The sequence below is a fragment of the Rhea americana genome, unplaced genomic scaffold (assembly GCF_003343005.1).
Source record: "Rhea americana isolate MKP2758 unplaced genomic scaffold, rheAme1 scaffold_227, whole genome shotgun sequence".
Taxonomy (NCBI): Eukaryota; Metazoa; Chordata; class Aves; order Rheiformes; family Rheidae; genus Rhea; species Rhea americana.
The window spans coordinates 782,649-809,105 of NW_028186343.1; the positions used below are offsets into that span (position 1 = coordinate 782,649).

The 26,457-nt window shown below is 45.0% G+C and overlaps 1 protein-coding gene across 5 annotated transcripts in view; it reads left to right on the forward strand.

Annotated features, from left to right (window-relative positions):
- Window positions 1–11,409, forward strand: part of ADORA2A (adenosine A2a receptor) — a 28,641-nt gene extending 17,232 nt beyond the window's left edge. For 4 of the 5 annotated variants that reach the window (XM_085305811.1, XM_085305813.1, XM_085305812.1 and 1 more), the window contains one exon: window positions 5,263–11,409. In XM_085305811.1, coding sequence (XP_085161937.1) covers window positions 5,263–6,223 — 961 coding nt within the window. In that variant the 3' untranslated portion in view covers window positions 6,224–11,409. The remainder of the gene's footprint in view (window positions 1–5,262) is intronic. The other variant, XR_014895943.1, reaches the window with a different exon arrangement.
- The last annotated feature ends 15,048 nt before the right edge of the window (window positions 11,410–26,457 follow it).

Genomic DNA, 26,457 nt, shown 5'->3' on the forward strand with positions numbered 1-26,457 from the left:
TTTCATGTATCCTAGAAAAACCCAAAGGGGCCTAAATGTACTTCTTCTTCTTCTCTTTCTTGTTAATGGTTCCATGTCTGGTTTGTTGTAAGAGAAGTAACCATCTATGTGTGATGGTTGTACATGTGGATGTGTATTCCCACACAAATAAATTGTAAGTATTAAGGAGGCTGAAGAATGAGATTTCTGATGCTGCTTCTTTTGGAACACCTCAGTACATAATTAGAGTTACCTTTGGAACAATTTTTCTGTGCATGCAAGACCATATCCCCCAAAATTGCAAAAAGAAAAGGCACATATAGATAAAATTTAAAAATATATAAAACTAATCTTTTGATACATTTTGCTTTGGAATGTCTTGTGGGTTCTACCTTTTAAATGATTCTAACATCGTCTAGAATTTGATAAGCTTTCCAAAAGGTTGCAAGACCTTTTGCTGAATTTTGCTTGGAGTTTTGGGACTGGCAACATATTCTGCCTGGCTTTATACAATTTTAACGCTGAAAGTGGCGATAAAGCATTCCTGAGGAGGTGAGCCCCGGCTATTGTTCAGTCTAGGACTAAAAGTAAACTGTCTGTCTAACATAGCAGGTGCCTGAAATCCTGCGCTCACTGATATAAACCCCCTGGGTGTTCTAAATAAAACTGGCTGGGAGTCTGAGTTTCYAGTCATGAGCCAAGAAAAATTGCCACTTTCTAGGCTCTTCGATGCCAACAAATGCTCTGAGGGCACAGTGCCCAGCCGCGAGTTCTTGTGCATGCATTTGTGGTAAAAGTATTCCCATAGTGAAGGACAAGTAGTTCGGATGCACTGGGAAGAGAGAAGTTTTTCTTCCGGCAGCCAAACAGAAAAGTTTCCTCAGGTTACCGCTGGCTCCACATGCTGGCTTCAGGTGTTCACCTGCAGAATGAATCCTTGTGCTTGTCCTATGGTGCCAACTACATTAACTTGCTGAAGTGCAGATCTTTTCCTCTGATGAAAGTTGCTTTGGAGATGATTGACTGCCCAAGGTGTTGGGATGCTCCTCTGGGAAAACATTACTAAAATGCAGCTCCCTGATGCTTGGAGCGTGGGGCCAGATTTATCCATCTGACGGGGATTAAAAGTGCAGCTCTAAGTTGGCACTGGAATGACAGGTTGCTTTTTTGCCAGAGTCTAGAGGATCTGGACACAATTTGCTTCTCTGAGTCTGGGGTGGGAAGAATGGAGGAGATGCATGAGAACTCTSAACAAAGTATGTTTTACTGGCACTTCAGACTGCTTTCTTTCCCTGTTTGCCATAAACCTTTTAACCTTAGGACAAACATTATCTACACGTGCTCATTTTTGTCTCAAATTTATTATGAGCAGATTCAGCCTAATACGAAAGGAGAATAATTTGCTTCCACCTTCAAACAACCACAGGCCTGACTTTGAAAGCACTGCTAGTTCTCTATAGCTTCACTGGTCCCAGTGGAGCCTGCTGCACCATGATTTCACTCTGGAAGATAGTTGGTCCATTTACCACATTAGTACGGCAGATCTTGCAGTGTGCAAGGAACAGTCCCTGCCCACTGTCCTTACGTCTGCCTTGTAGAGATACACGTCCATCTGTGGGATCCCACCCTACTCTGCCTCCACAGCATAGTCAAGCACTAGTATCTGTTAGCCCCTGATAAAAGGGGGCTTCTTGACTGAGAATTTTGGGAAAACATTGTTTAGATGATGCATGAGAAGATCTGGGCTTGATTTCTGGCTCTGCTACAAGATTTCCTGAATAATCTGAGATTGTCAGTGTCTCTCATTTCCAGATACATATAACAGGGATCCTATATCCTCCTTCTGTCCTGCCCTCTGCAACTGCAGCTCTCTGAGGCGTGGGCTGTTGGGAGGATGTGTTCTGTGAACAGTGTTTCATAGTGAGTTGTTAAAAACCGCTGAGCACTGCTGAAATGCAGATGAAAGCCAAGTGCACTCAACAGAGAGCATATGCTTTCTGGTGTGATGCAGTCAAGGTGGCTTTCCATGCTCTGAGCATGGCAGAGCCATCTGGCCAAGATGTCCAGTGCTGTCAACCAGAGGTGGGTTTGGAATACAAGCAGCCTGGATGGTTGGATCCTATGAGGATGAGTTAGGTCAGCTACAGATCATGCAGTGTATGGAAGGATTTCAACTTCTACCCGAGGAACCTATGGTTCTCATATCAGCTCTGCCTTCCACTCAGCTTCATATCTTGCAAATCAGGCTGCTGAGGTACTACACCTTCTGCAGGATCATTACCTTGATGACACAGAGCATAGGCGAAGGATCTAGAAGAGTCACGTCCTCGTCCTCAGCCAAACCACGATAGGCAGCACAGATGAGTTGTGCATTCACTGAGGGTGGCTGTTCTCCTGGGGGCAGAGTGCCAGTGTGACAATTGGAAGAGCAACAAGGCAGGCAGAGTCCTGTTGTTATCTGCTCTCAAGATGCTGAAAAAATTATTTTGGGGGAAAACATCCACTTTTCTGTGTGCTTGCAAAACTGTTTGGTTTTCTAGAGGAGTCGGGCACCCACGTCCCCTCACCCAACCCCACCCTATGTGTGTCTGGGCTCTGCACTGATGTTTTATTCATATCTGTGTTTTCATGAGTAAAAGTCCATATTTGGGTAGCAAGTCCAGTATTTCCAGGAAGCATAAGAACTGCTTGTGCACGTGCAATCCAGTGCTGTCTGGACACATCAGATGCGTGACAAAGTCACCCGCCAACTATGCAGAACATAGGCCTAGGATTGACCAGCTCTTCTCAGCACACTGAGTCTCCTGCATAGGTGCCATCAACACACAGTAAATGCAGTGCTTCCTAGAAGCCCTGAACTTACTTACTGTGTAAAGCTGTATAGTGCTGTGTATACAGACTGTAGTTTTGACATGGCTGCTGTGAGCTTCAAAATACACCTAGACAGGTGCACAAAACCTTCAGTGCCAGCCTGATGAAATTTCTATGTGGAAAGAAAGAATAAATCCAGGAAAGTCCATTTGGTCAGTAACCCTACCTCAGCCAAGTCAGCCAATGTCTCTTGTGGGTCCTAAATATGAAGTTCTCCCAAGTGGATGGACATTTCTCAGTAGGTGCTTGGCCAACGTGAATGTAATGCCACATGTGATATCACAAGATGCTGTGAATTTTCACCTTTAACCCGTGGCAATCCTCAGCAAGGCATTATGGAAATGMATGCACCAATAGGTTTGTAATTACTTCAGCCAGCAAAATATACTGCAGTGGGAAAGCAGGAGACTGCTTGGGTTCAATGCTATTCCAAAGCCTTGTAAAGTTTTGTTGCATGGGAATCCCCAGAGGGCAAAAGGGAGGGAGAAGTGGGGGKTGTTTGCTTGAAGCAGTAGTGAATATATTTTTAGCGGAAGAGAAGGGACATCTCTAGTCGTGGGATAACAGCTGTACAATTTCAAAATTCCTCTGACAGAGATGTAGCCAGTTCCAGGGCTTCAGGGGATTTTTCAAGCTTCAAGTGCCTTCGGCCACTCTTGCTTCCTCAGTGTGCTTTTCAAAGTGCAGATACTATTTTGCTGTGTTGATAAGGTCTGAATATACGCTGCTCCCCTTCTACCCTTCACACAGTGCCCACCTCCCAGGGCTTTCAGCAGGATCCACCACTTGCTGGAAAACACACTTTATCTCCCAGGGCCAGTGGAATTCCTCCCCCAATTTTCAGAAAGAGAATTTCCATGTATTTTGGGTGCTGGGAACAGTGTGGTTGGCTCCCTTGACTCCCTCTTTTCTGATTTTAAAATGTATTTCAGGAGGGGAGACTCAGGCCTACCAATTCTCGCATAGAGCCAGTTTCCTTCCAAGGCCCATCAGCTGGGATTTAAAGCATGTGCAGGATCTCTGTTCTGTTCTGTGCCTGGAGAAAGCAGCATCTCTCCTCCCCTATCTTGAGCTTGCATTAGGATAGAAGCATAAGCCTGTGAGATTAAATACTTCATTGAGAGAGGGAGAGAATTCCAAAACTTCCATAGCTTGTTGGACTCTCTTTCTTTCCTTTATATATATATATATATATATATATATATGTTTGCTGAAAGAATTCAAGATGTGGACAAAGGGAGAAGGAACACCGGGTAAACACTGGGAGCCCAAAGCTACCGTTGTCTGATCAGACACACGGGGTCAAGTACAGTGTGGGACCCAGGCTGGACAATGTGGGAATACAGCCATCTATTTTCCATGCTAAGTGTTACCAAGGAAAGGAAATTGCATTGAAATGTTAAACTGCTGCCCTGATTTACATTTTCTGAAAGTAGAACTGGTGGAGTCAGCTCAGCACTTGCAGTAACCTGTGAGGCCTTGGGAACTGGCTGATATTTCAAACAAACAAAGGTCTTTGGCTGCACTGTCAGGTTTTTGCCATGTTGCTTATTGTCTCTTTCAAAATATTTAGGAAGATTTATTGCTAGGAGCACTGGTTTGAGCTGGGCATATCAATACCTTCAMCACTGAGGTCTCCTTTTGTGTGTGCAGTGCAGCCCACAGCATACCTGTAGTCAGAGCTCTATCCTCAGCTTAATTTCTCCTTCCTGAGAAAGACATGGGGTCAGCTTGGCTGGGCTGGGCTGGCCAAAGGAAGCATGGTGGTACCGGACTTCTTGAAGGTGTTGCAGAGGAGCAGTACAAGGTGCTGTCTGGGGAAAAGCCAGCCTGGCCTCTGCAATAGATTTTCCCTGGAGCCCACGCAAATTCAAACACCAGGCTGATGGCACTTTCTCTCTGAGTTCCTTAGTACTATTTGGCTTACAGTTTTATTGCGAGACAGACCTAGCAATGCTGTGCTGCAGGGCTGCTCACTTGGAGAATGGAGAAGCTGCCTCAGCCTTCGACACCAGAGCTACGTTTTGAGTGTTGTTTTGGGGTGTTCTTATCCACTGCCCAGGGTCAGAGCAGATTGTCAGTTATCCAGGATTCATGCCTATGGGCAAGTAGGAAGATGGAGGGAAGGAACACAGATAAAACTGTAATCACTTACCTGCTTTTCTGTCACCTGCACGTTGCCCAAGGCGGAGAGAGAAGGGAAGTAGGTGGCACGCGGTGTCACCATCAAGTCCTTGCTGTGCTCCGCTGGGCTGGACGAGTTCTGCACAGCTGTTCAAAGGTTCATCTGAAGAAGAAGGAGCCTTTCTTGCTCTCTTCTGTCTTCTGGGAGGTTGGGGCTTTGGGAAATTGCTTAGGTGTCGGGGCTTATTCAGTGATACTGTTGTAATTCTGGTCTCCTTTGCTTTATAGGTACAATGGCTTGGTGACTGGCTCTCGAGCCAAAGGTATCATTGCGATCTGCTGGGTATTATCTTTCATCATTGGCCTGACACCAATGCTTGGGTGGCACAAACGCTCGCAAATTGAAGAGCAGGGTACCAATAAGTCCTCTCCCATCAACTGCAGCAACAGTATGGTGGCATGCCTCTTTGAGGCTGTGGTCACCATGGAATATATGGTCTACTATAACTTCTTTGCCTGTGTGTTGTTGCCTCTCCTCCTTATGTTTGGTATCTACTTGAAAATCTTCATGGCCGCCCGACGACAGCTCAAGCAGATGGAGAACAAGATGGTACATGGGGAACGCTCACGCTCCACTTTGCAGAAGGAAGTGCATGCAGCCAAGTCTTTAGCCATTATTGTTGGGTTGTTTGCAATCTGCTGGCTTCCACTACATATCATTAACTGTTTCACTCTTTTTTGCCCAAACTGTGCCCGCGCTCCCCTCTGGCTGATGTATCTGGCCATTATCYTGTCTCATGCCAACTCAGTTGTAAATCCTCTGATTTATGCCTACCGGATCAGGGAGTTCCGTCACACCTTCCGTAAAATCATTAGCCAGCATATTCTGGGCCGAAAGGAACAGTTCAAGGCAGGAACAGCCAGCTCTAGGACTTCCACGCATGGTGGGGATGGGGAGAACGCTAGCATACGAATCGGTGAGTATGCATTAGAGGTATACACCAATGGAGAGATCCRCAGGGATCCTGAAAAGCAGGACTTGAACAAATGCAAAGCAGGCTTGGAATGGCACCAGAATGGAAATGCTCTGGACATAGAGACAAACGGGCATCTCCCACATTCCTGCAAAAATGGGATTCTCTCAGATGCATGTGTGAACAGGGAGCTTCATAGTGAAGAGCTAACTGATGCTCATCTCTCTTACTCAGATCTAGAAAGCACAGCCTTTGCAGCAGCTGATGTTTCCTGATGACTCTTTCAAAGTCTTCCTGGTAGAATTACTTTTTTTCCATTGGTGGCCTCAGTTGTGGCAGAAAGGGAGATTGGGAGCTGGGGGAGAGGTTTGTATTAAGATTGCTGCGGAGAAAGGTGTCCCTACCCAGGACCATTGGGAAGATCCTAAATACTAGACTGGAAAAAAGCCAAGAGACCACTGAAATGGACTAAAGGAGGAAGGGACACATCACCAATCAAAGACCTGTCACCAAGAGCGGTGCCAAGGTCAGAGATGGCATTCCAAATTCAGCACTGGGAGAACTCCGTTGATGCAAGGCGTGTTGTGACATTTTGCTGTACTGTGTGTCCATGGTTGTATATTGGTTTTGCTGTCGCTAGCGAGAGAAATAAAAGCATGGCTGGAAGTATTCACTTAATTGCAAAGAGCAACAGGGAGGGGCCTTCTAGTACTTCAGCTCTGCAACAGACTGAAGGGGGATTCCAACACCTGTTGGTCAGGGAGAATGCCAATAGCTTCTCAGAGAAGGAAGGAATTTACCTGATGGGAACTTTGAATACCTTCAACCATGGCATTTTGTTTTCGGTTTGTGTTTTTAAACTTATACTGTAACAGGTTCCTCAGATGTTTTTTCCTGTCTTGATTAGATTACTTAAGTTATAAAAACCGGGCAAGAACTCGTATCCATTCCCTGCGTGCTCAATGTTCCAGATGCACCAGATGAGTATAACCTCGTAGCCCTCCACTTTGTCTAGCAAATAATGAAAAAGGAGCCTCAAGTATRGAGTCCCTTAGCCAAAAAGGCTGCTAGCAGGGCTTGGTGCTGCAGGTTGCAGAGGAGCAGGCCAGGTTCTGGTCTGTTCCCAGAAGTGATCCAGCAATGCCCTGAGGTATTGTGGAGAGCCAGCAGGTGTGTGAAGTGTCTACAGRCTGGTGGGCACTGACGGATTCTGCTTTATTCTTCTCTCTCTGGCTTGTCCTATTATGCACCTAGAATGCTAATTCTTTCCATGGCCCTATGTGTGTGAGAGACATGGTCATCTTATTTTAGTCATGTTCATCCTCACCCCAAAAGCTGTAGTTTTTCTTTTTCCTTTTTTTCTCTYGGGGATGGGGAGAACACACACACATACCCAATGCTTCCTTTTGGAATTCCAATGAGCTGTTTGATGAACACCTAWGTTTTTAGTTGATTCCTGATGTGCTTTACTGTGGGGTCCTCTGTGTCCCTGCAGTGCAGAGCTTTTCTGATGCCCAGCAGGGCTGGGTCAGTGTCATCAGAAGCTGCTCCTACTTTGGCATCAGTACTAGTGAGCAATCCACTTAGAAATCACATTAATCTGCCCATGTAAGAGAAATCTGCAAATCTGTGCTGCAGTAAGGGCATGCGCTGATTTAGTTTGTTGTAGGGAGGTTTTACAGCAGTTTGGATGCTATTTTGCTCTGTCATTTATGAAGCCTGGTGACTCAAGGACAGCAGAGAGCCACACCAGCTTATCATCTTCTACCTTAAGACTGTTCGATCTTTGTTTTCTAGACAAATATTCCAGTATCATGTCCAACACCACCACCCTTCTGGGACTGGAGACAGGCAGTAATAGTCTTACTGGAAAACTCGAAGTCTAGTAGTTCCAGAGAACTGGAGATTCTTCCCTAGCTTAAAAAATCAGAGATATCAGCCCTCAACACTGAGTCTTCCTGGTGTGTGTCCACTAAACATTTCAGAACTCAAATTAGAGTCATTTTCAGAAAGAAGAGGGGAACTGGGTTTTAATATTTCAGGAATAGCAGAAGATTAGGTTTGTGTGTTCTCCTTCCACATTTATTTTAAATATTGCAAACTATTAAAATGAAAATAATCTTATTTTTGCCAGTATCTCTGCATGAAGGTGGGAAGTGGTTTGTAACTGCTGAGCATAAGTATGGAATGGCCCCAGGCTAGTGCAGAGCTTATTTTGAGATGGATAAAAAGATGAGGKCACCACCACAATATCTTTAGCAGAAAGAGAGGCAGGAACGTAAGAACATAGAACAATAGACTTCGCAGTTTAATTGAATTGCTGCTTTCTTGGCTTGACTCTTCCACGTAGTCTAACGTCAGAGGAGTGGATTATCACTCCAGCACCATTAACACACACTGAGCCATTTCCCTGTAACTGATGTCRTAGGTAGTTCCTCTGTAGGGTGACTTGGGATCTTGTTGCTCTTGATCTTTCTTGATGGAATGTTTCCGTAGGTTGTTTGAGGGATCTCTCCTCTGACCTCCTGTAACAGCAACAGATTTCAGTCAGGAAAATGGAGTCTGATCTCATCGGGCCTCAGCTGGAAGCCAAAATGCTTCTAAGAATAACACTAGATTACATCCGGTATTCATGTCAATAACAATTAGGTCCACAAAGAAACAGAGCAGGGAAGGAAGTGTGGGAAAATACCAGCATCGTTCATGTGCTAGAACACACACAAGTTGCAAAAGTGTCTCTTACTCAGCTTTAGTTGCCACTATAAGAGGATATTTTATGCTACTTTGCATCAGATTTTCAACAGTTGATGCGAGTTGGTTGCTTTCAGTTGTTTCCTGAGCTGCTTCATGCTCAATTGTGGCAGCTTGTTGCTTGGCTGCCACAAGAGTAGAACTGATTTGTGTTGATGAGACAAACTTGGGATAGTTCCTCTGAAAAGCTCTTCAACTCAACTGGACTGCCATATAAGTTTGCTGAGTTCGGAATGTCTTGAAATTAGGTTTTCTGTGGCTGTTTGAAGTGCCCCCAAGTTTGTCCAGTCCCTTTCAATATTAGTGATCCAGATGAAGAGCCCATGGGATGTGTATAGGAGGGAGTGTAGTAGGTGTAAGTGGGTTTATATGGAATTAGAAGTCTGTAGTCACAGGAAGGAAGGGATGGCCAACTGCACCATATGCTGTGTGCCTTCTGGAAAACTTACGTCTGAGATGGATCTTCAGAAAGTGTTTCCAAATTGATTGCTGGGGGGAGCATGAGCTTCTTTTGGGCAGAATTTTGGACTTCTTATACCTTGTTTTCTAGGGATCATGATTTTGAGACTTCATTCCTTTTTTTTTTGAAGAAGAAGAAGAAGCTTTGGGGGTCACATGAATGAAGTGTTTGCTTCCTTTCTCCTCCTTTTGGTGCTCTCCACTCTTGAGAAAAATACCTATCTTCCAAACTAGATCCTAGAATGAGGATCATTTAAAAAGTGAAAATTAGATAATTTTTCCTAACCTACCCACTCATATCCCATTTTTTTCCAGCTGGAGAATGTTTAGTTGATGAAATATAGCTGTTCTAGATAAATAAAGATGGTACCAAGACTAAGGTAAAAATGAGGTGACCATCAGGGGAGGCTGGACAATATCTCTTTGGGAACGAAGGCACAGTGGGTCCAGAGAGTAAGAGCTGTGTAAGAAGAAGAGACTCATTTAATTGAACTAGAACAYCTTACTAAAAATGACTTGAGACCCACAGAGAGATGTAGTGCCTCATTTTGAGTGAGGGAGTTTCAGGAATTTCACCATTCCCTGGAGACTCGTATGCTCCAGGTTTTATTTGCTTTATAGGGTTTTGGAGAAAGTAAAGTTCTGGTCAGTTGCCAGGATTAATTTTATCAAGTGTTCTTCTTAGGGCCCTCTCCTCAATAGGGTACTGCTCTTTGTTTGTCACTATGCACTTCAGCTTTGTAGAGTTTCTTGTAGATTAGCAGAATTTCATAGCTGTTTGCAAGCCTGAACTGTAACTCTTGCTCAGAGCTAAGTGAGRGGAGAAAGAAATGTAGTARGGCTGACACTGGTTTGACAGAGGATGCTAGCGAACTGGCGTGGTGGAACAGTTGGGGTTACTGTAGACAGAAAGGGTTTGCCACTGATTCCAGCTAGTCATAGCAAACTTAGGGTGCAGATGGACTTGTGGGTTTCAAGGAGTAGTTTGAACCTTTTGATCATTTGAAAAGAGGCTCTAGGGGATACTGGAGGATGTAAGAAAGTCTCTGAGGTGTAGGAGTAGATTGGAGTGCTTGGGTTAGGTGGAAAATTGTGGTAGGGAAGGACGATTCGTAGGGTACGTGTTCAGGAGGATTTGAGGAGAGCAGGAATGCACAGGGGAGTGGGGCTGGCATGAAACAGAAGTGTGACTCACTGAGAAGGGACTCTGGAAGAGATATATACACAGAGTGACATGGCTTTTCTAGGGTCGCTGCTTAGAGGAAACCTTGCCCTGGTGTATGCAGAAGGTTGGCTTCATGTGGCCTGTRTGTGACTGAGAAAGAGAAGACTTCTCAGTTATCTCCTTTCTGGGTGCTTTGTCTCATTTCATGAGCATATCCAGGTGGAGCAAAAGCCCTTCTACCACAAACATGAGTCCTCTCTAAAAAATAAACCAATCCAGCCATGTTTTGTGGGAAGGATGAACTTACTCTAGTAGTGCTGTGATGGATTAAAACTGGATACGCTCTAGTGGTGTTTTGTTAAGTGTAGCTGCCTAATAATCAGCTCTCTCCCCACTTTTGTTTTGGGCATCAAACTGCACTGAGTCAGACCAGGGAGCTTTTTCCAGCCCTGAACTTTTGGCCTTCTTTACAGTAAAACACATCAAGAATAACTAAAATCATACCAGTTCCTCCTTTGGGTGAGAAGTCAACTGAACCAGACAGACTGAGAGTCCTTAAATTAGGACGATGTCTATTCTGTGTAATAACTCCCCCCCCCCCTTTTTTTTTGTTTAGTGGGAAAGTTCACACAAGCATGTGTTGAGATCAAGCCTGGAACCTGTTGATCTGTGAATATCTTTTGCTTTCCCCGTCTAAGGAGCTGGTGTTCCTTCCCTCTGCTCTGTGGAGTGGTTCTCTCTCAGCCGTCTGTGAGCCAGGACACTATGAACACCCTGCTGCACATGCTGTCACTATAAAACACTCTTTTAATTTAAATGTTTTATGAAAATAGTTGTTGTTTCCCTCTGTCAGTTACCAGTGGGAGGGGAGGGGAAGGGGGTGGGAGAATCTGTGCATGCAAATGTATTTAAAGTGCATTGACCAAAGTTTTTGTTTTGTTTTTTTGTTTTTTGTTTTTTGAATCTGTGAAGTTTTCATAGCTGTGAAGTCATCAGACTGCTGGGCAGTGAGGAGCCGCTGGTGCTGCTGAGTCTGTCTTGGTTACATTTCTTAATAAGCATTAAAATAATAAAATATATTTATAAAAGAAAGTGTGAGTGCCTTTGTCCCAGGGCTGGAAGATCTAGTAGCTGGCCATTTTTTGTGCAAATGTCTTATTATTATTTTATTAGCTTTTTCCATAGGCTAATCCTTCCAGAGAGCTCTGTTCCTGGCRCTACCTGTTCTTTTGCTGAGGATGTTAACATGGACTGAGGTGACAGCCCCAGATATACTAGAAGCACCCTCACATCTCTGACATCCTGCAATCTGTCGTCTTGGCAATAAGAGAAAATAATGTTTACAGTTGAGTCCTGAACACAGGGCAGAGCACAGTAATTGCCCAAAGGCCTGCAGCATCAGGAGCAGAATTGCATAGCCCGGCCTGGAGGAGATACCCACACAACTACACAACCTTACCAGCTGTGACAAACATCCCAGCCTCCTGGCTCTCCCTCCACACAACCCTGTTGGTGCCCCTCAGGGCTCCCTGTAACATCATTGCTGTTTCAGCCCTCTGTTCGGTTCTGCCAGTGCCCCTCAACCTCAGCTAACCCAGCCTGAGGTCAGCCAAATTTGTCTGGAAATGGAGATGGTGCATTAAGATGCTGCTGTGGTGCCTCTTGGGCCAATTCTGAGCAGTGTCAACAACATGCAGTGGGAATCATTTCCAGGTGGCAGTTACTAGGTGTGCTAACCAGGGGAGGTTAGCACGAGTCTGTATAATCCAGAAGCATTTTGAAGTGGGAAGGGGTGAGGAAGTGCAAGTTCTCCAGATAACCCTCAACTGCTGGCCGTTCCCTCTCCAGTGCACTTTGCAGCAGGACTGGAAGGCCCCGGGTGGTGGTGAGGCTGGCACCCTGGTACTCTGTGGCCAGCTGTGCCTGAACTGTTCAACCAACTGTGTAATTGAAAAGCTTTTTATTTTTCCCTCCTTTCACAAACACTGTGCGTTTTGTTCCACAGCATCAAAGGCCAGGAGCTGGGGGAACAAAGGGAGTCTGCAGCAGCGCGGGAACAATGGCCCTGCCGGCCCCAGGAAGAAAGCCCCGGACTGGAAAGAACAAAGAGAGCTCCCAGTTTAACAACACAATTGGCCTGATCTGGAAATCTCAACTCAGGAGATCCACACCTTGGCTTAGTCATCCAGAGAAACCAGACTTTGCAGGGCTTTCGCTGTAGACTGAGATCTGCCTGAGGATACTGTAACTCAGTAGTGTAATATTTACTGCCGTGCTGGGAAACTGGTGACATTTCTAAATGATGAGGTAGGATGGGGCAGTGGAGGATGGCATTCTCCCTGCTAAGGGATGAACAAAAATGTTAACGATTAAAAAAAAAAACTTTTTTGAGCATTTAAAGCAGCAGGATCCTTCTTCCCACTTCTGCCCCCAAATAGGGACCGCTGTGCTAYCCTGCAGTGCTCTTAGCCATCACGAGTCTCAAGGAGTTATTTGGGGGAATTAAAAGGTCCGGGTATCTTTTGAGGTACTTTGGACCTCAGAGTATACTTTCACAGGAGAGCGAGAGGGACAGAGACTCCTGTCAGCTCTGAGTGATCCTGGGAGGAGTCTACCTCTCTGGTCCCTCAGGTAAATGATTGAATTTAGATGATGCGATTCCCTGCTATTTGGAGTCTGTATGTGGACTGTGAGTGGAACTGTATTTCTCCCTGCCCTCCTAGTCTCTTCTTCTGCTCTGAGAACAAAAGGGGCACATCTGGGCAGTGCAGATGCTGCCTCAAAAATGATCTAGTGGATGAGACTGTCAGAGGATCTTTGGCTGTTCTTACAAGCAGTATCATTTCTCTCCTGGGTGACCAGATCTAGTYACTGCTCAGATCATGCAGACTGACAGGTAAGTACTCAAATCTCAGAGAATCAGAAATTCATTTCATGAAGTGGAGTTCTTGCRACGCATCATAGAAAATGATCTAAGGAAAGTTTGGGACTGAGAATACCAAGATTTTTCAGCAAATAAAAGGCAAGGAATAGGAACAGAATTCTCAGTCTGCACGTGCAGAATACACTGTGTAAAGATGAGGTTACTTGGAGGGCCAGTCTATACTGAGTGGTCGGAGCAGGTTGCTCTAAACTCCATAGCTAGAACTGTGGCTCTTGGAAGCACCCAAACTGCAATCCAGATAGGTAACCGCAWCTTCTGCAGAGCCCTGGGCAGGCTTTAAACCTGACAGCTTGGACATGGGCAGCACAGGGGCTGCAGTTGCTCAGGCTTTGGTTGCCGAGGATTTACGCAAAGGTGTAGGCAGTTCTGCCTTTTTGCCTTACGCAAGTAAAGGCATAGGCAAAAAAAGGCATGGGCAAGTTCTGCCTTTTTGCCTTAAGGCAAGGAGATTAGATCACAGCTCAGAATGATAGTGAAGAAAACCTGTGTGCGTGGGGTATCTTGCCGCCTCAGCTGTCGGTGATGGCAGGGGGATGTCTCTGGGCTAGTATGAATTCAGAATGTCTCTTCTAAAGGGAGTTAGGCATATCTCAGTTGAATGCTGCCTGTTGCTGGAAAACCTGCAGTTGGGGCATTTGGCATTATCTGGGCTGTGACTGTCTTGCGTTTGAAGTTTCAAGGGGTGCAACAGCAGTGTGGTGATTTTATCCAGGGGCAAAAACAAAAGCTCCTAATAAAGAGAGAATTGAGCAGCCTGGATCAGTTTTACAAAGAATGCAAAACAAGGCTGGGCCATCTCAGGGTAAGCTGCACTCATGGTGCCTCTTGAACCCATGTCCTGTTATTGTTGGTGTGGAACATGAGGGTCTGGGCCAATGAAAATAAGGAAGGCGGCTTGACAGACACAGATTTTATCTTTTGAGATTTGTCATGACCTTTCTAGTGTATAATAAATAAAGTTGACTCAGGAATTGGCAAGTGCCCTATAACATGCAGTCCTGGTGTCGGGACTCAGCAGAATGTTCTGCTTAGCAATGCACTCCATTAGCTTTGTTTGCCAAGTTCCTATTTTGGAGGTGTGCTGAAGGGCTGAGCAGTGGCAGATGCTGAAGCCTTCTGTAAGGCAGGTGCATTGGACTTGGTGTCTCTGACCCTGCTGATCCAGGCCGGAGTAAAGTCACTTTGAATCCATGCTGATACAACCTCTTGCAGCTGTGGCATAAAAAGAAAAGAAAGCTCTTGCAGGCTGATAATGTTGCTTGAAATGGTGTGAATCTTGGGGCAAGGAGGACTTCCATTCTTTCATATTACTGCATAACCGTTCTTCGAGCATTTCAGTCAACACTGAGCAGTATTGCTTCCTGCAATAATGTCTTTGAAACAGCCCTACCATGCACAGTGGATCCTGTGATATTAAACAATTCCATGACCCAGAGGATGTGGCCAATTTTGCAGGTGACAGAAATGGTAGCTCTGAGACTTGCCTGTTGCTGGGTGAATCTTTGCCACACYGTCTCTTCTGTTAACCATCACTGAGAGCAATCTCACTCTAGTTTTCTGAGCTAGCTGTGGTAGCAGGGGCTGTGATAAATAGAGCTCCTTCAGAGACAACTGGGGATCATGTGCTGTTAAATTAAAGCCATTCTGTGATGGTAACACATCAGATTATGAAGTTACTCTGCAGAGCCAAAAACACTGAGGTGAGGAGAACCCAACCCAGACGGACCACAGGAGGAGAGCTGGAGCTGCAGCTAGTTCACGAAGATTATGGCTGATTTAAAGCCTCATGAGGGGAGCACCCAGCATGAGCATCAGGGTGCTGGGCCACATGCACACTCAGCACCTTAAAGGAAAGGACAACTGATTGCAAGTTTCTAGGTGTCTGCCATCTGGGAGTCATTCAGTATTCAAGTGTTTTCTGCCTTTCTTTATAGTCAGGCCAAAAGCACTAACAGAATGGGGTGGAGACAAAAAATCTCAGACCCTCCTCAGGATCATCCTCTAATTCCAAAAGGATCAAAATGCTAAAGGTTGCATTAGAAAAACAGAAAGAGTCTTCTCTCCCACCACTGGTAACTCAATGCCATAACCAAAGCTGAGAGTCAGCTGTTTGTTCCACAGCTGCGTCCTTTCTGAATTCATGAGAAATAGCATTCTGATTTCCTTCCAGAGGAAACATACAGTAATATCCTTAACTTGCACTGAGGCCTTTCAGTCTGCAGCACTAACCCATGTAACATTCATCTGCAAATAAATTAAACCCAAGATCCTCTGTTCCTTATCGATTGAGTCAACCCTTGGCAATCAAGGGTTTTAATCAGAAATCTTTACTGCTTGCTGGCTATAACCACCTGCTTCCCATGCAAGTTTCCACCTGTCTGAAATTCTACATTTGCAAGTGATCCCATACACCACCTTTGCTACGGTACGTGAGACTGGGCAGGACAACATGYTTTTCCAAGATGCTGAGGCTGTCCATCCTTTCCAGTGTTTCAGCAACACCTGGTCTTTTAAAAGAACACCAACAACATTCCTGTAAATTTTTACTGTGCAGCTTGCGGGAGGGATGTGCTCTCTGCATCCTAACAGCAGTCTCTGTTTGATTCCCTCTCAGGAGGATCTCTCAATCAACATTTGATCTGGAAGCACTGTGTTGAACACACAGTCCTCCCAGCGAGAGTTTAATGCTCTCTTCCCATCACACACGAGTCTGTGTGCTGGAGTCAGGATGTCAGTGACATGTGGATGATACTGACTGCTGATGCCTGCGTGTGAATCCGGTCTTGGAAGAGGCTGTGCTCTACACGTTTATACTCCCTCTGAAGGGAGATCCTGGTGCACGTAGCAATGTATTTGGTGTTTTCCAGGGGGCTGTATTCTCTCTATGCTGGATGTATCTCAGTGGTGTAAAATACCCGTCCCTGTTCTGCTTCCTAAAGAGATGCATCTGCTGCTGTCAGCTTCCAGGTAAGATGCACRGGAACCTGCTCTCTCAGTGGCCTTTGGCCTCTCCTGGTAGTCAGGCATCCTAAGGAAGCTAGRAGTGACCTAAGGCTGTTTTTTCGCTAAGCTTTGGTCAGTGCTGCAGATGGAAAAGTAATGGCAGTTTTCCAGCAGGTGAGACCCTCCAGGCTAGCTAGCTAGACAAGAAAAATAAACACAGGAAATAGCATCCATGCAATAAGATAACAGAGAAACAAGGGGCTGGGAGAGCTTTYTACTCTGCGTGTGTGGTGGGGGGGCGGTTACAGAGAGCTTGGAGCTCTCTATAATAGGAGCAAGAAGATGTCAAATCTTAACATGAAGGACAGGGTTACTGCTTGGACAGTAACAGAGATGAAGGGAAAGAAAAGGTTTCTGCTTTAGTCAGACGAAGTAGCAGCTTCTCTCTATGGTAGAGGGTCTGTAGAGTGAAGATCTCAGGTCTAGGTGCAGGGTTAGTTAGTGCCTTCCTCAGGACAGAGACTCCCTATTTAGCTCTGCTCTACATGGATGTCACTTCTGTCTCAAAGGCAGTTTTGAGGTCCTCTGTGCAGGTGGAAACTCCATTCTTTCTCACTTGTGAAACCCATTCCCTGAAMTCCTGTTGGCATCTGCTTTCTGTCCTGTCCCCCTAGATCCTGTGGGATCAGAGCCTCTACATTGCTCAGACTTTATCCTTGACAGTATGGCTGGGTATTCTGGTGGCAAGGCATCTGCCGGCTCCATCCTTCTGCTCAGCAAGGAGATGGAGAAGCCACCTGTGCTGCCAAAAATAGTCCCTGCCTGGGCAATCCAAACCAAATGGTGTTTATAACTGTGGGGGGTTCCCATGCCCCATAAAGAGGCTTTTGTTGTGAGGATATAAGTTGAGCTCCAGGCCTTGCCAGCTGTGGAGAGGAGCAGATGGATCTGCAATATAAAAATAGATAGAAGCAGACATGTTCTGTCCCTTGTCTTCACCGGCTCAAAATACAGTCCCAGAGGTGCCTGGTCAGCTGAAGCAGAGCAGAGGACTGGGTGCTTTGCAGCTGCTAGTCTGCTTGGAGCCCATCAGCTATTGTCAGAGATAGGAATTTCTCTCTGTTTAGTCCTATTCACCCTACAGCTGCTGTGGGGCCGATACTGTTTGCTCACAGCTGCTGGGAACRTGTTACGTCCTATTTCCCTGGGGCAACACAAACAGGAGAGTGGTGCATTTCTGAGACACTGTGTTCCTGAACTCTGCTTTAGCCTGCCTAAAAAAGCAGAGGTGTTAGTCTGTAGCTGTGTCCTCCGGTTGAGATCTYTATACAGCACCTAAGGAAATATGCTAAAGACACTGGCTGCCAGGATGGATCCAGTGTATCATAGATGTAGCTTTCAACTACTTGATTAGTACATTTTGCAGCAATTGAGATCGCTARGTAGTGCACGTAAAGATCTCACCTTTCCCCAACCCCACCTACAGGGGTAATGGTTTGAAGTTTGATGATCTTTGCTATTGCTTCAAATGATTTTGGCTACTTGTTCCAGTGCCTTATGTCCATAGTCAAGATCTGTGGTTTAAGCAGCCTTCAAGGAGATCTGAGGCTGAGTGAACCTAGTCAATTGTTCTGCAACATGGGAATGAAAATGGGATATCCTCTCTGGATAGTTCCTCCTGCTCGGTTGTTCATTCCAGTGCTTTCCATGTGGTCTTAATAATTTTAAACTTTAAAATACAAAGATTATGGTCCACRAAAGGAACATGAGGCTGTATCAGTGCTTAGCACAGAGCAGGCAGGGTGGTCCCTCCGCAGTATGGAGGCAAAGCACTGCCAGCCTGTCAGTCCTGGATGCATGTGCTTGCATACAGTCCCCTTTGCCACTTCTCTCTTGGCATCCCCACTCCATCCCCTTTTGCTAACTGAACAAGCTACTAACTGAAACATCACGTGGATGTTTCCTGAATGGGCTTTCATAATGCTCTAATTTGATACTTTCAGGGCATCTTCCTGTAATGAACGTTCCTGAGGTTATTAAAGGTGAAGTTGCATGGGTGATGGGGAGACAGGGCAAGACTGCTAGCAAAGATCATAGGAGGAAAAGAAGAAAAATTTTGTTTCCATGAATCTTCAGGTTATTGTGTTTTTCCACAATTCCTGTCTCCTCACCTTCTATTTGTGGTGAGTCTTGAAGATGGCTGCGCTCTCCATTGCCTCTCACTTTTTTTTTTCTTTGGTAAATATTTCATTTCATTTCATATATCAATTCTGTTGCTGTCTTGTTTTTGCTTTTCACTTCTTTTTACTGATTTGTTTTCCTGTCCCCGATATTCTCCTGCTTCTGGGAATGCAGCTTGCTGTGGTATGTGAGGCAGAGGCCCTGGGGCTTGCCATATCTCTGCTGGCCATATCTCTAGTGGATTCCTTGCTGCTCCTTTAAGGGGGCCATATAGGAGCAACAAGGGAAGAGGGAGAGGAGAATAAAGCCATCAGAAGAAAGAAATTATATCCAAGACTGAGGGAAATGAGAAGCTGGTGAAAGGGATGTTGCAGGCAGACGGGGTCTTTTTGATCAGAAATTTCCAAGGGGCTGCTGAATGCCTGACTGTGGAGACGACTGCTCTTTTGGTGGGTTTTGAGGGCCTCTTTGTGCTTGGTATTTCTTAAGTGCTGCTGTGGTAGTCTCACTTTGTAACTCAGACACTGTCTTTTTCTTTGTACTAGAGGAGTTTTCCATGCAGAAAGTGTGGCATGTTTTGTAGGCACTTATGCCATGAACCTGAGATATAACTGCTCTTGCACTGATATGGTGGAGGGGCCGAGGGGGTGGAGGCTGCCAGTGGAGGGGTGGGGGAGGAACTAAACTTCTTGCTCCTAATGCTTGTGCAGGAATCGCAGCAGTGGTATCTRCAGTCCTGGGCCTGAACTCTCCCAGCACTCTGCCTCCTTTCACTGCTTTGGCAGGTCTGCTTTCAATTCCATCCCTTCCTCTTTCTGCRCTTTTCAGTTTCAGAGAAGTAAAAGCTTTGAAATCTTTGCCTTCTTGTCACTTTCTTTCTTACCTTTCACCCAAGAATTACACCTAAAAGATCTACTCAGCTACCAGCTATAAAGTGCTTGCCAGCTCTTGTTGACAGGTTCCCCTTGCCATGGCATCCCCGCACCGGCTCGGTGCCTTTCTCCCGTGCATCCCCCAGACTCTCTTCAGCTGTCCTCTCAGTGCTCCCCTCCAGCTGTTTGCAGACGCAGCTGTGTCTGGCCCATCGGCACATGCCAGCATCAATTGTTTCTTGTTCCCAAGTGTTACTCTGACCATCACAGTGCTCAGAAGATGGCTGCGTCCTGGAGGATCTCCAGGTGCTACCACAACTTAAATCTCCAGTACACTCACTTTTCATTTATGCAYGCAGCTTTCTTTAGCCAAGGGACGAGGCAGCATTGTTGCTGAAGCAAAGGGAAGGCCTGCGGCTTGACTGCTACAATGGTTTTCTTTGGGATTATTCTCCTAGATCACAAAGTCCTGTGCTCTCATTTGGTGTTGGAGTCAGGAAATAGCAGCAGCCCTGAGCCTTTCCACTTATGTGTAGCATTTCCTCCTGCTTGCCTGGCAGCAGAAAAGGGATGTCCAAAGGGCTTGTTTTTTCTGAGCAAGACTGTTGATTTAAAAAGTTGGGGTAGTCACTGTGCATGCATGTTGAGCAGGCCACTGCACATGGTGGAGAAAAGGTATCTTCTGGAGCCTAGATACTTGGGTTCTTCCTCACAGATCTAGAAAACCATGAGTACCATAACTGCAGACATCCARACCACTGGTGATGTCATGGTAAACAGACTAGGAAGCATCTGCCTTGCATTTCAACAGCATAAACTGACATTTCACCCTGACTCTTTTCTTGTTAGTCCCTTGATGTTAGGTATTTACAAAACTTTTTCAGCTACTAACTTAAATGGAATCAGCTCACAGAATACCTCTCTCTTCTGTAGTGATTTCCATGAGTAGGTCTCTGAGCACTTTATAGAGGAGCTCAACGTCCCACTAACGGAGGGGACATTGAAGGGAGGAGAGACTGTCACCACGCAGGGGTGGACAGGAGTCTTTGACTGCATTATCCAGGAACATAGCAGAAATGGTGGGACCAAAACTGGAGGCTTCAGTGGAGCAATCTAGGCCTCCCTCCTGTCTCCACAATGCCAGTAAAATTCTAAATTTAGTTCATATTCTGGATGAAACTTGTGTTTTGATAGCTGTGTTTCCTCCTTCTGTCTGAGATACTTAGTGCTCCTGGTATAGTGGGGGAAATAACCTTCTAAAWACAGCCCCTTTTAACCCTGGGTTTGCGTATCTCATCATGTGTAAGAATTCAGCGCATTCGTGCTACTGCGTATAGTCCTCTCTCCGTTCCTCTTGATCACAACCAAGGATCATTTTTATTCTTATTTTTAGTTGGCAGGAGAAGCCAACTCCTACAGGTTTAAGGCTGATGTTTGAGCAGGAGGACAAAGAGCACTGAGAGCTCCCTCTGCTGTCCGTGGGCTTTCAAGTTCCCAGCTATTCCCATTAATGCAGAATACATGAGCTGCAAGCAAATCGAAAGGCGTAAGTGAAGCAGTGACAGTGTCTTCCGAGGCAACAAAACTGCAAATGAAGGATCTGATAGTTATCTAATGTGCACAGAGCTTTGAAAATGTGCAGTCCAACTCAGCTCTAGATTTAAATGTTTTGCCATGGTGGAGATGACATGGGAAGCCAATCAGCCTATAGATGTCATTTTAAAGGACCCATATGAAACGCAATTATTTCTTTTGCTATGCAGGGCCTTGACCCATTGGGTCTTAAATCATCCTGGGACGGGCTCCGTTGGTTTCAGCGGCACTGTGGCAGCAGCCTGTATGTGAGCAGGGTTTCAGGCTTGGATTCCACTGAAACACCTAATTAGGAAAGGATTGAAGTTGCATCTTTGGTATGCAGCAGAGGAGGGATCCCCACTGGGATGGGGGGAACTCATTCAAGAGGTTCATCCTGATTAGGCGATATCTGTGATATTTCTTCCAGTGGGAGGCCGGCTGAAATAAGGTCCTCCTGCTCAATTTTATGTAAAAGCCTAGGTGCTTTTTCTGTTGATTTTTTGAGTCATTTACTTCAGGCAGGTTTCCCCACATTTAAATGAGGCAATAACAGAGACTTGGTTGTCTTAACCAGACTGCCCCTTCCTGCAGTGACACTACTTGGCTCAGCATCAAGCCKAAGTGCCTTGGTGAACTGCTAAGAAGTCAAGTGGGAAGGGAATGGGGCAATCGCAAAGGATTTCTCAAAAGCAACTAAGTAGCTTAAGAATKAAAGTGTCTCCAAATAATTGGACCTGTTTCACTCTGAATCTTGGGCTTATGAAGGTTCCCAGCTCAGGTCCTTATTTGTTCTATATGTAGCTTGGACAATATTCTGGCTAGCTGAACAGAAAAGTGCCTTGCCAGAGTGCTCATAGCAGGGTGAGTGGCAATTCCTCTCTTTTGCCTAGGGCAGGCCTGGGTGGTCTCTTACTTCACGTTTATGAGGCCTCCTTTTGCTTTTGGAGGGTCTTCCCCGTTGTTTGCTTTCCATTTTTCCCCCTTCTCCTTCTCTCTCCATTACCACACTTTGGAATTGGGCTCGGGAAGATGTTTCTATGTTTCTCAGTTGTAACATAATCTTGGTTCAGGTATTTCAGCTTGGTGCTCCTAAAGGGTGAGCAACTTTCTGGTCAGGAGTAAGGACTGTCTTGCTTTGACTATTCACTGGCCCAGGAGCTCATGAAAATGCTATTTTTCTTCACTTAACTGCTAACAYGTCCCAATATGCATGGGATGCAAAGTCTCAATGAACCCAAAGGGCTTATTGTTATACGGGACAAATCACCCTAAGAGGTCTGGCCTCAGGTGGTTTTCAACACCTTTGTCTCATCTGYCATGGGTCAGACAGTGAGGTGATATGGAAGAACAGTCCATAGGCTGAATGGAAAACATTGTGCTCTTGTTCTCTGGAAAGACCCAAGAATAGCAGCAGCCTTGGTGCTTGCTGTCTCTGGTTGATGCTGAACCTTCAGAGAGAGGTTCTCTGCTGGTTAAACTGAGCTCTTTGTGTATAAAAAGGGAAATGATCTTATTAAATATTTCTTTTGCTTCAAATTTGGCCCTCACTTTGCTAGCAGCTATACACACTGAACAAACCAAAGCAGAATACAATGTAAAAAATCAGATATAGAAATAAGATGAGGAAGCCCAGAGTAACAGAAACCTTCAAGTTTCATCTGATCATGTGTCTGAGTTCATCTAGACCGTATGGAAGCTGTGAGTTTTGAGCAGACAGTTCAGAGACAGAATGGTAGTTATTTTAGAGATTTGGTTTTTTTTTGGGGGGGGTGGTATTAAAGGATGTGAGGACATACTTATAGGTCAACCGTACATGGGTGAGGGAAGCTGAATCATAAGCAAATCAAAGACAGGAGAAGAGTGGGATAAGGAATTCTAAACTGGGAAGGGTTTTATTGCCTGGGACATGAATATTGTGTCTAATGAATAAGGAGATGGAAAGGTGAAGAAAGGCCACTGTCATACTAATTATTTGCAAATTGCAGTATATCATCTTTCCCCTCTGCTCARTTTTAGCCATTGCTTGATGCAGGCAGCAATACATGTGCACGCTACATTCATCCATCTTAATGATAGCTGGGTTAAATTGCACAATCATTATGGACAGCATTTGCAGGCAACTCTGCTACTCCTAGCCTCTGTCCACTAATCTGTGGCTTCAGGGACCGGCTCTAACATTTTGAAACTGTGGACAATCAGAGGTGCACTTTTTTTTTTTTTTTTTTTTTTTAATAAGACCAAATAATGCTGCTGTTTCTCCCACCTTTGTTCTCTCATTCCACTAAATTATTGTGTTGGTTTATGTTGCAAGTAAACATTCATCTAGGACTGGTAATTCAAGCTTCATCATAGCTAGAGAATGGCCCTTTGTACCTGTGAAAATTGAGGAACCTCTGCACTAAGATTTTGCTTCTAGCCTTGAGGAGAGCTTTCTGGATTGAAAACTACAGCTTTGTGTACAGAAAACTTTCCAAGTAGTTTGGTAGTGGCTTCTAAAGAGGGCTTGCTTGYAGTGGAAAATTACACTATGTTAGAAGGAACATGTTTGAAGAGCTGTAATATTTAACATGAAATTAAATATGCATTGTGAAAGGGAATAACAGAGATAACATGGACCAGTTGATGTGATACTTAGTGTATCGTATTTTTGTACACTGAATTCATGGTCTGAATGAATCTCTTAGCTTTTGCATATCCTCAGGACCATAGCCTGACTTGATGTTTTTTTGCACTGCTGAGCAGCCCTGTGGTATAATTGTTCTTCCCTCACGAAGCCTGAACATCTGGATTTATGGTGACAAAAGCAGCCCAGCAAGGAAGGAAATGAAAAACTGTACCCCTTTGTATTAGCAAAGAGGCTGGGCATGATCTGAGCCACAGCATATTGAGATAGACATTCTGGCATCCCTTAACAACTGTCCCATCCCACAGAAACAGCAGCACTGCTGCTCTGCCCCRCCGAGAGCTGCTGCTTGCAGTGGTTGCTTCTCAGTATAAGCATCTAGTAAAGCCCCTCTGCTCATCTGTAAACGAGGATTTTCCAGCCACTCCTAATGTGCTACTATCAGCTTATTCTTAAGTCTCCATGCTTGTGCATGTGTTAGCTTTCATGTATCACTGCCCACCTCTCTGGGAAGAATATATGATCCTTATGTGACAGGACCATAAAAAATTATGGTTGGAGGAGATTCAGCAACAGCAGAGGTGAATACCATCTTTTGGGGAAACTTCTGGCCTTTGGTGACTCTTGAAGGAGCCATATGGACCTCACGCACWTATTTTCACTTTTGCTTGAAGGACCTGAGTGTGCTCTGCTGAGCTGAGGTGAGGAGAGTGCAATAGCTGTTTGTGGGAGKGTATGTGTGCTCTTCACTCATTTTTTGATTAACTCAGGAGAACGGGCTGTGCTAGAGGAGCTTCCCAGGGCACAGTCTGGCTTTATATAGGCAATAGAGAGTGATTTATTTTATTTGGTGGCTAGAGCTGGGTTGATGCTGGTGGTTCTTATCATGCTCAGATGGAGGGAAAATTAGACTGAATGCTAAGGTGTTTGTGAGTGATGATCTGCTGCTTCCTATTGTGAAATAAAACATATAAAATATGGGTTAGATGGTAGTAAAGATGGATATGAAGCCTTTGCAAACTCCCTTCCATGCTGGAGGTTGAATTAAGCAGGGTGTGTGTTGGGGGGGGGGGACACATAGTAGTATTGCCTTTTGCTAAATAGTGCCTTTTTTTACAACACCACCRAAGAAGGAAAAAAAGAGAAAGAAAAAGCCCTCTCATCATCACTGAGTGCTGTGCAGAGCCTGTCTGACCAGCTAGAGTTGATTTGGCAAGGAGACTCCAGGCTAGCAGTTCATGGGACAACRCTGCTCTCCCAGCTCTCTATTCCTGCAAGCCTGTTGTCCTGTGCATCACATTCCTGCCACACTCACTCATTCCCTGTGCTCCTCTTTCTTCCCGCTGTGGGCGGACCCTGTCTTGCAGATGATCTGTCCAGGGAGCTTGTGTTAAATTTCTTTCCTCTCCATGTGACTGAAGGGATGTTTGTTCTCTTGCCAGTTATTTCTGTGCTTCTGTGAAAATGTAGGACGTGAGGTAATGGAAATCKTCAGACATGTGAATGAAGGGGGCAAAGTATTGTTTTCAAAAGTATTTCTTTATTGGGTCTAAAAAGAAGAAAAGTCCCTCATTCAGGGTCTTTGTCGCAGAGAGCTGGATCTTGGGGTGGAGAGAAGCAAGAGCTACTGCTGATATAATTGCCAGTCTTTTGTTAAGTGTTCCCCTAAGAGAATCCTACATATCTTTGATGTGGGCTCATTTGTTTTTGTGCTGGCTCTTCTCTCCCTAGCAGTGGTGCTCTTTCTCTCTGTGCTCTCATGGAACCTTGGCAATGCCTTCTATCTCCACCAAGTCTCAAATGGCCTCTTTTGAATGATCTTTGCTGACACAAGCTGCCTTAGTTATGGCCAGTGCGGGAGTTGGGAAGGCTCCTCAAACAGGGAATGTGCTGTCTTCAGGGTCATGGAAACCAGCCAGGAATTTCTGCTCTCCCATTCTCAGGGGCATGAGCAGCCTGCAAGCAAAAATGAAGGTGACCATTTCCTCAATTTAAAAGTCATTGACCTGAATCAGAGATGTTTTCCAGAACTTTGTAAGATAGAGAGGAGTTTTGGAAATATGACTTAAATCTTGATGGAGGAGGAGGAGTGATGATTTCAAATATTGCAATACTTTAATATAATATAAGAAATTGGTATTTGAAAAAAAATTAGGTATTGTCTTTAGATACTTTTAGGCTCTCAAAATACGCTTAAGAGTCAGAGTCCTTTCCCTCCCCTCCTCCCCCCCTGCTTCCTGATCCATGAGTGTGGCCTGTTCAGTGAGAGAGCTGGATATGAAATGGACAGGTATCATTTTTTGTGTGTATGAGCACAGAACATCACCATGAGCTAAGAAGTTACCTATATGCCATACGAGCAGTGAAACAGTGCGATACTTTGAAGGAGATAGAGAGAGAGACCAAAGTTGTCTCCCTTCTGCAGGACTGATCTCTTAACAGCTCTCRTGGGAGGAAGGACATGTTCAACCTAATGGGATAATGGAATAATATGTTGAACATACTGGCTTTGACACAGACCAGCTGGTGGCTGTAGACACAAATAACCTAAGAAAAACAAATTTGAAATGTTTCAGGAAATGGTTCCATGCATGCAATGCAGTGCAGTGTGTGTGGGGGTGACTCGTATGAAAGAAAAAATGATAAATGCCCCTCTTTTTGCTGTGGGAGGGTTGTGTCASTCTTTCTTGGAAAGGACTAAATTCCATCCTTAATGATAGTCTAGGCTATAAATTCACTACTGTCTTCTCCTCTGGACCCATGGAACTCTACACTGGGAGGCTGGACAAAAGGTCCAGTATGGAGTCTAGTTAGTAAACAATGCTACTGTTATTGCTAGAACTTTGCTCAAAAATTGTTCTTGTTGTAATTATTGCTCAGCAGGAAAATTATCTTCTCCACAATCTCTTCCCTTCTTTCTCTCTGCTTCCATTAGCCTTTGTGTTTTTAATCCATCTTGTCTTTTCTTCTCTGTCCAACTAGTTTCAGTTGCAGGC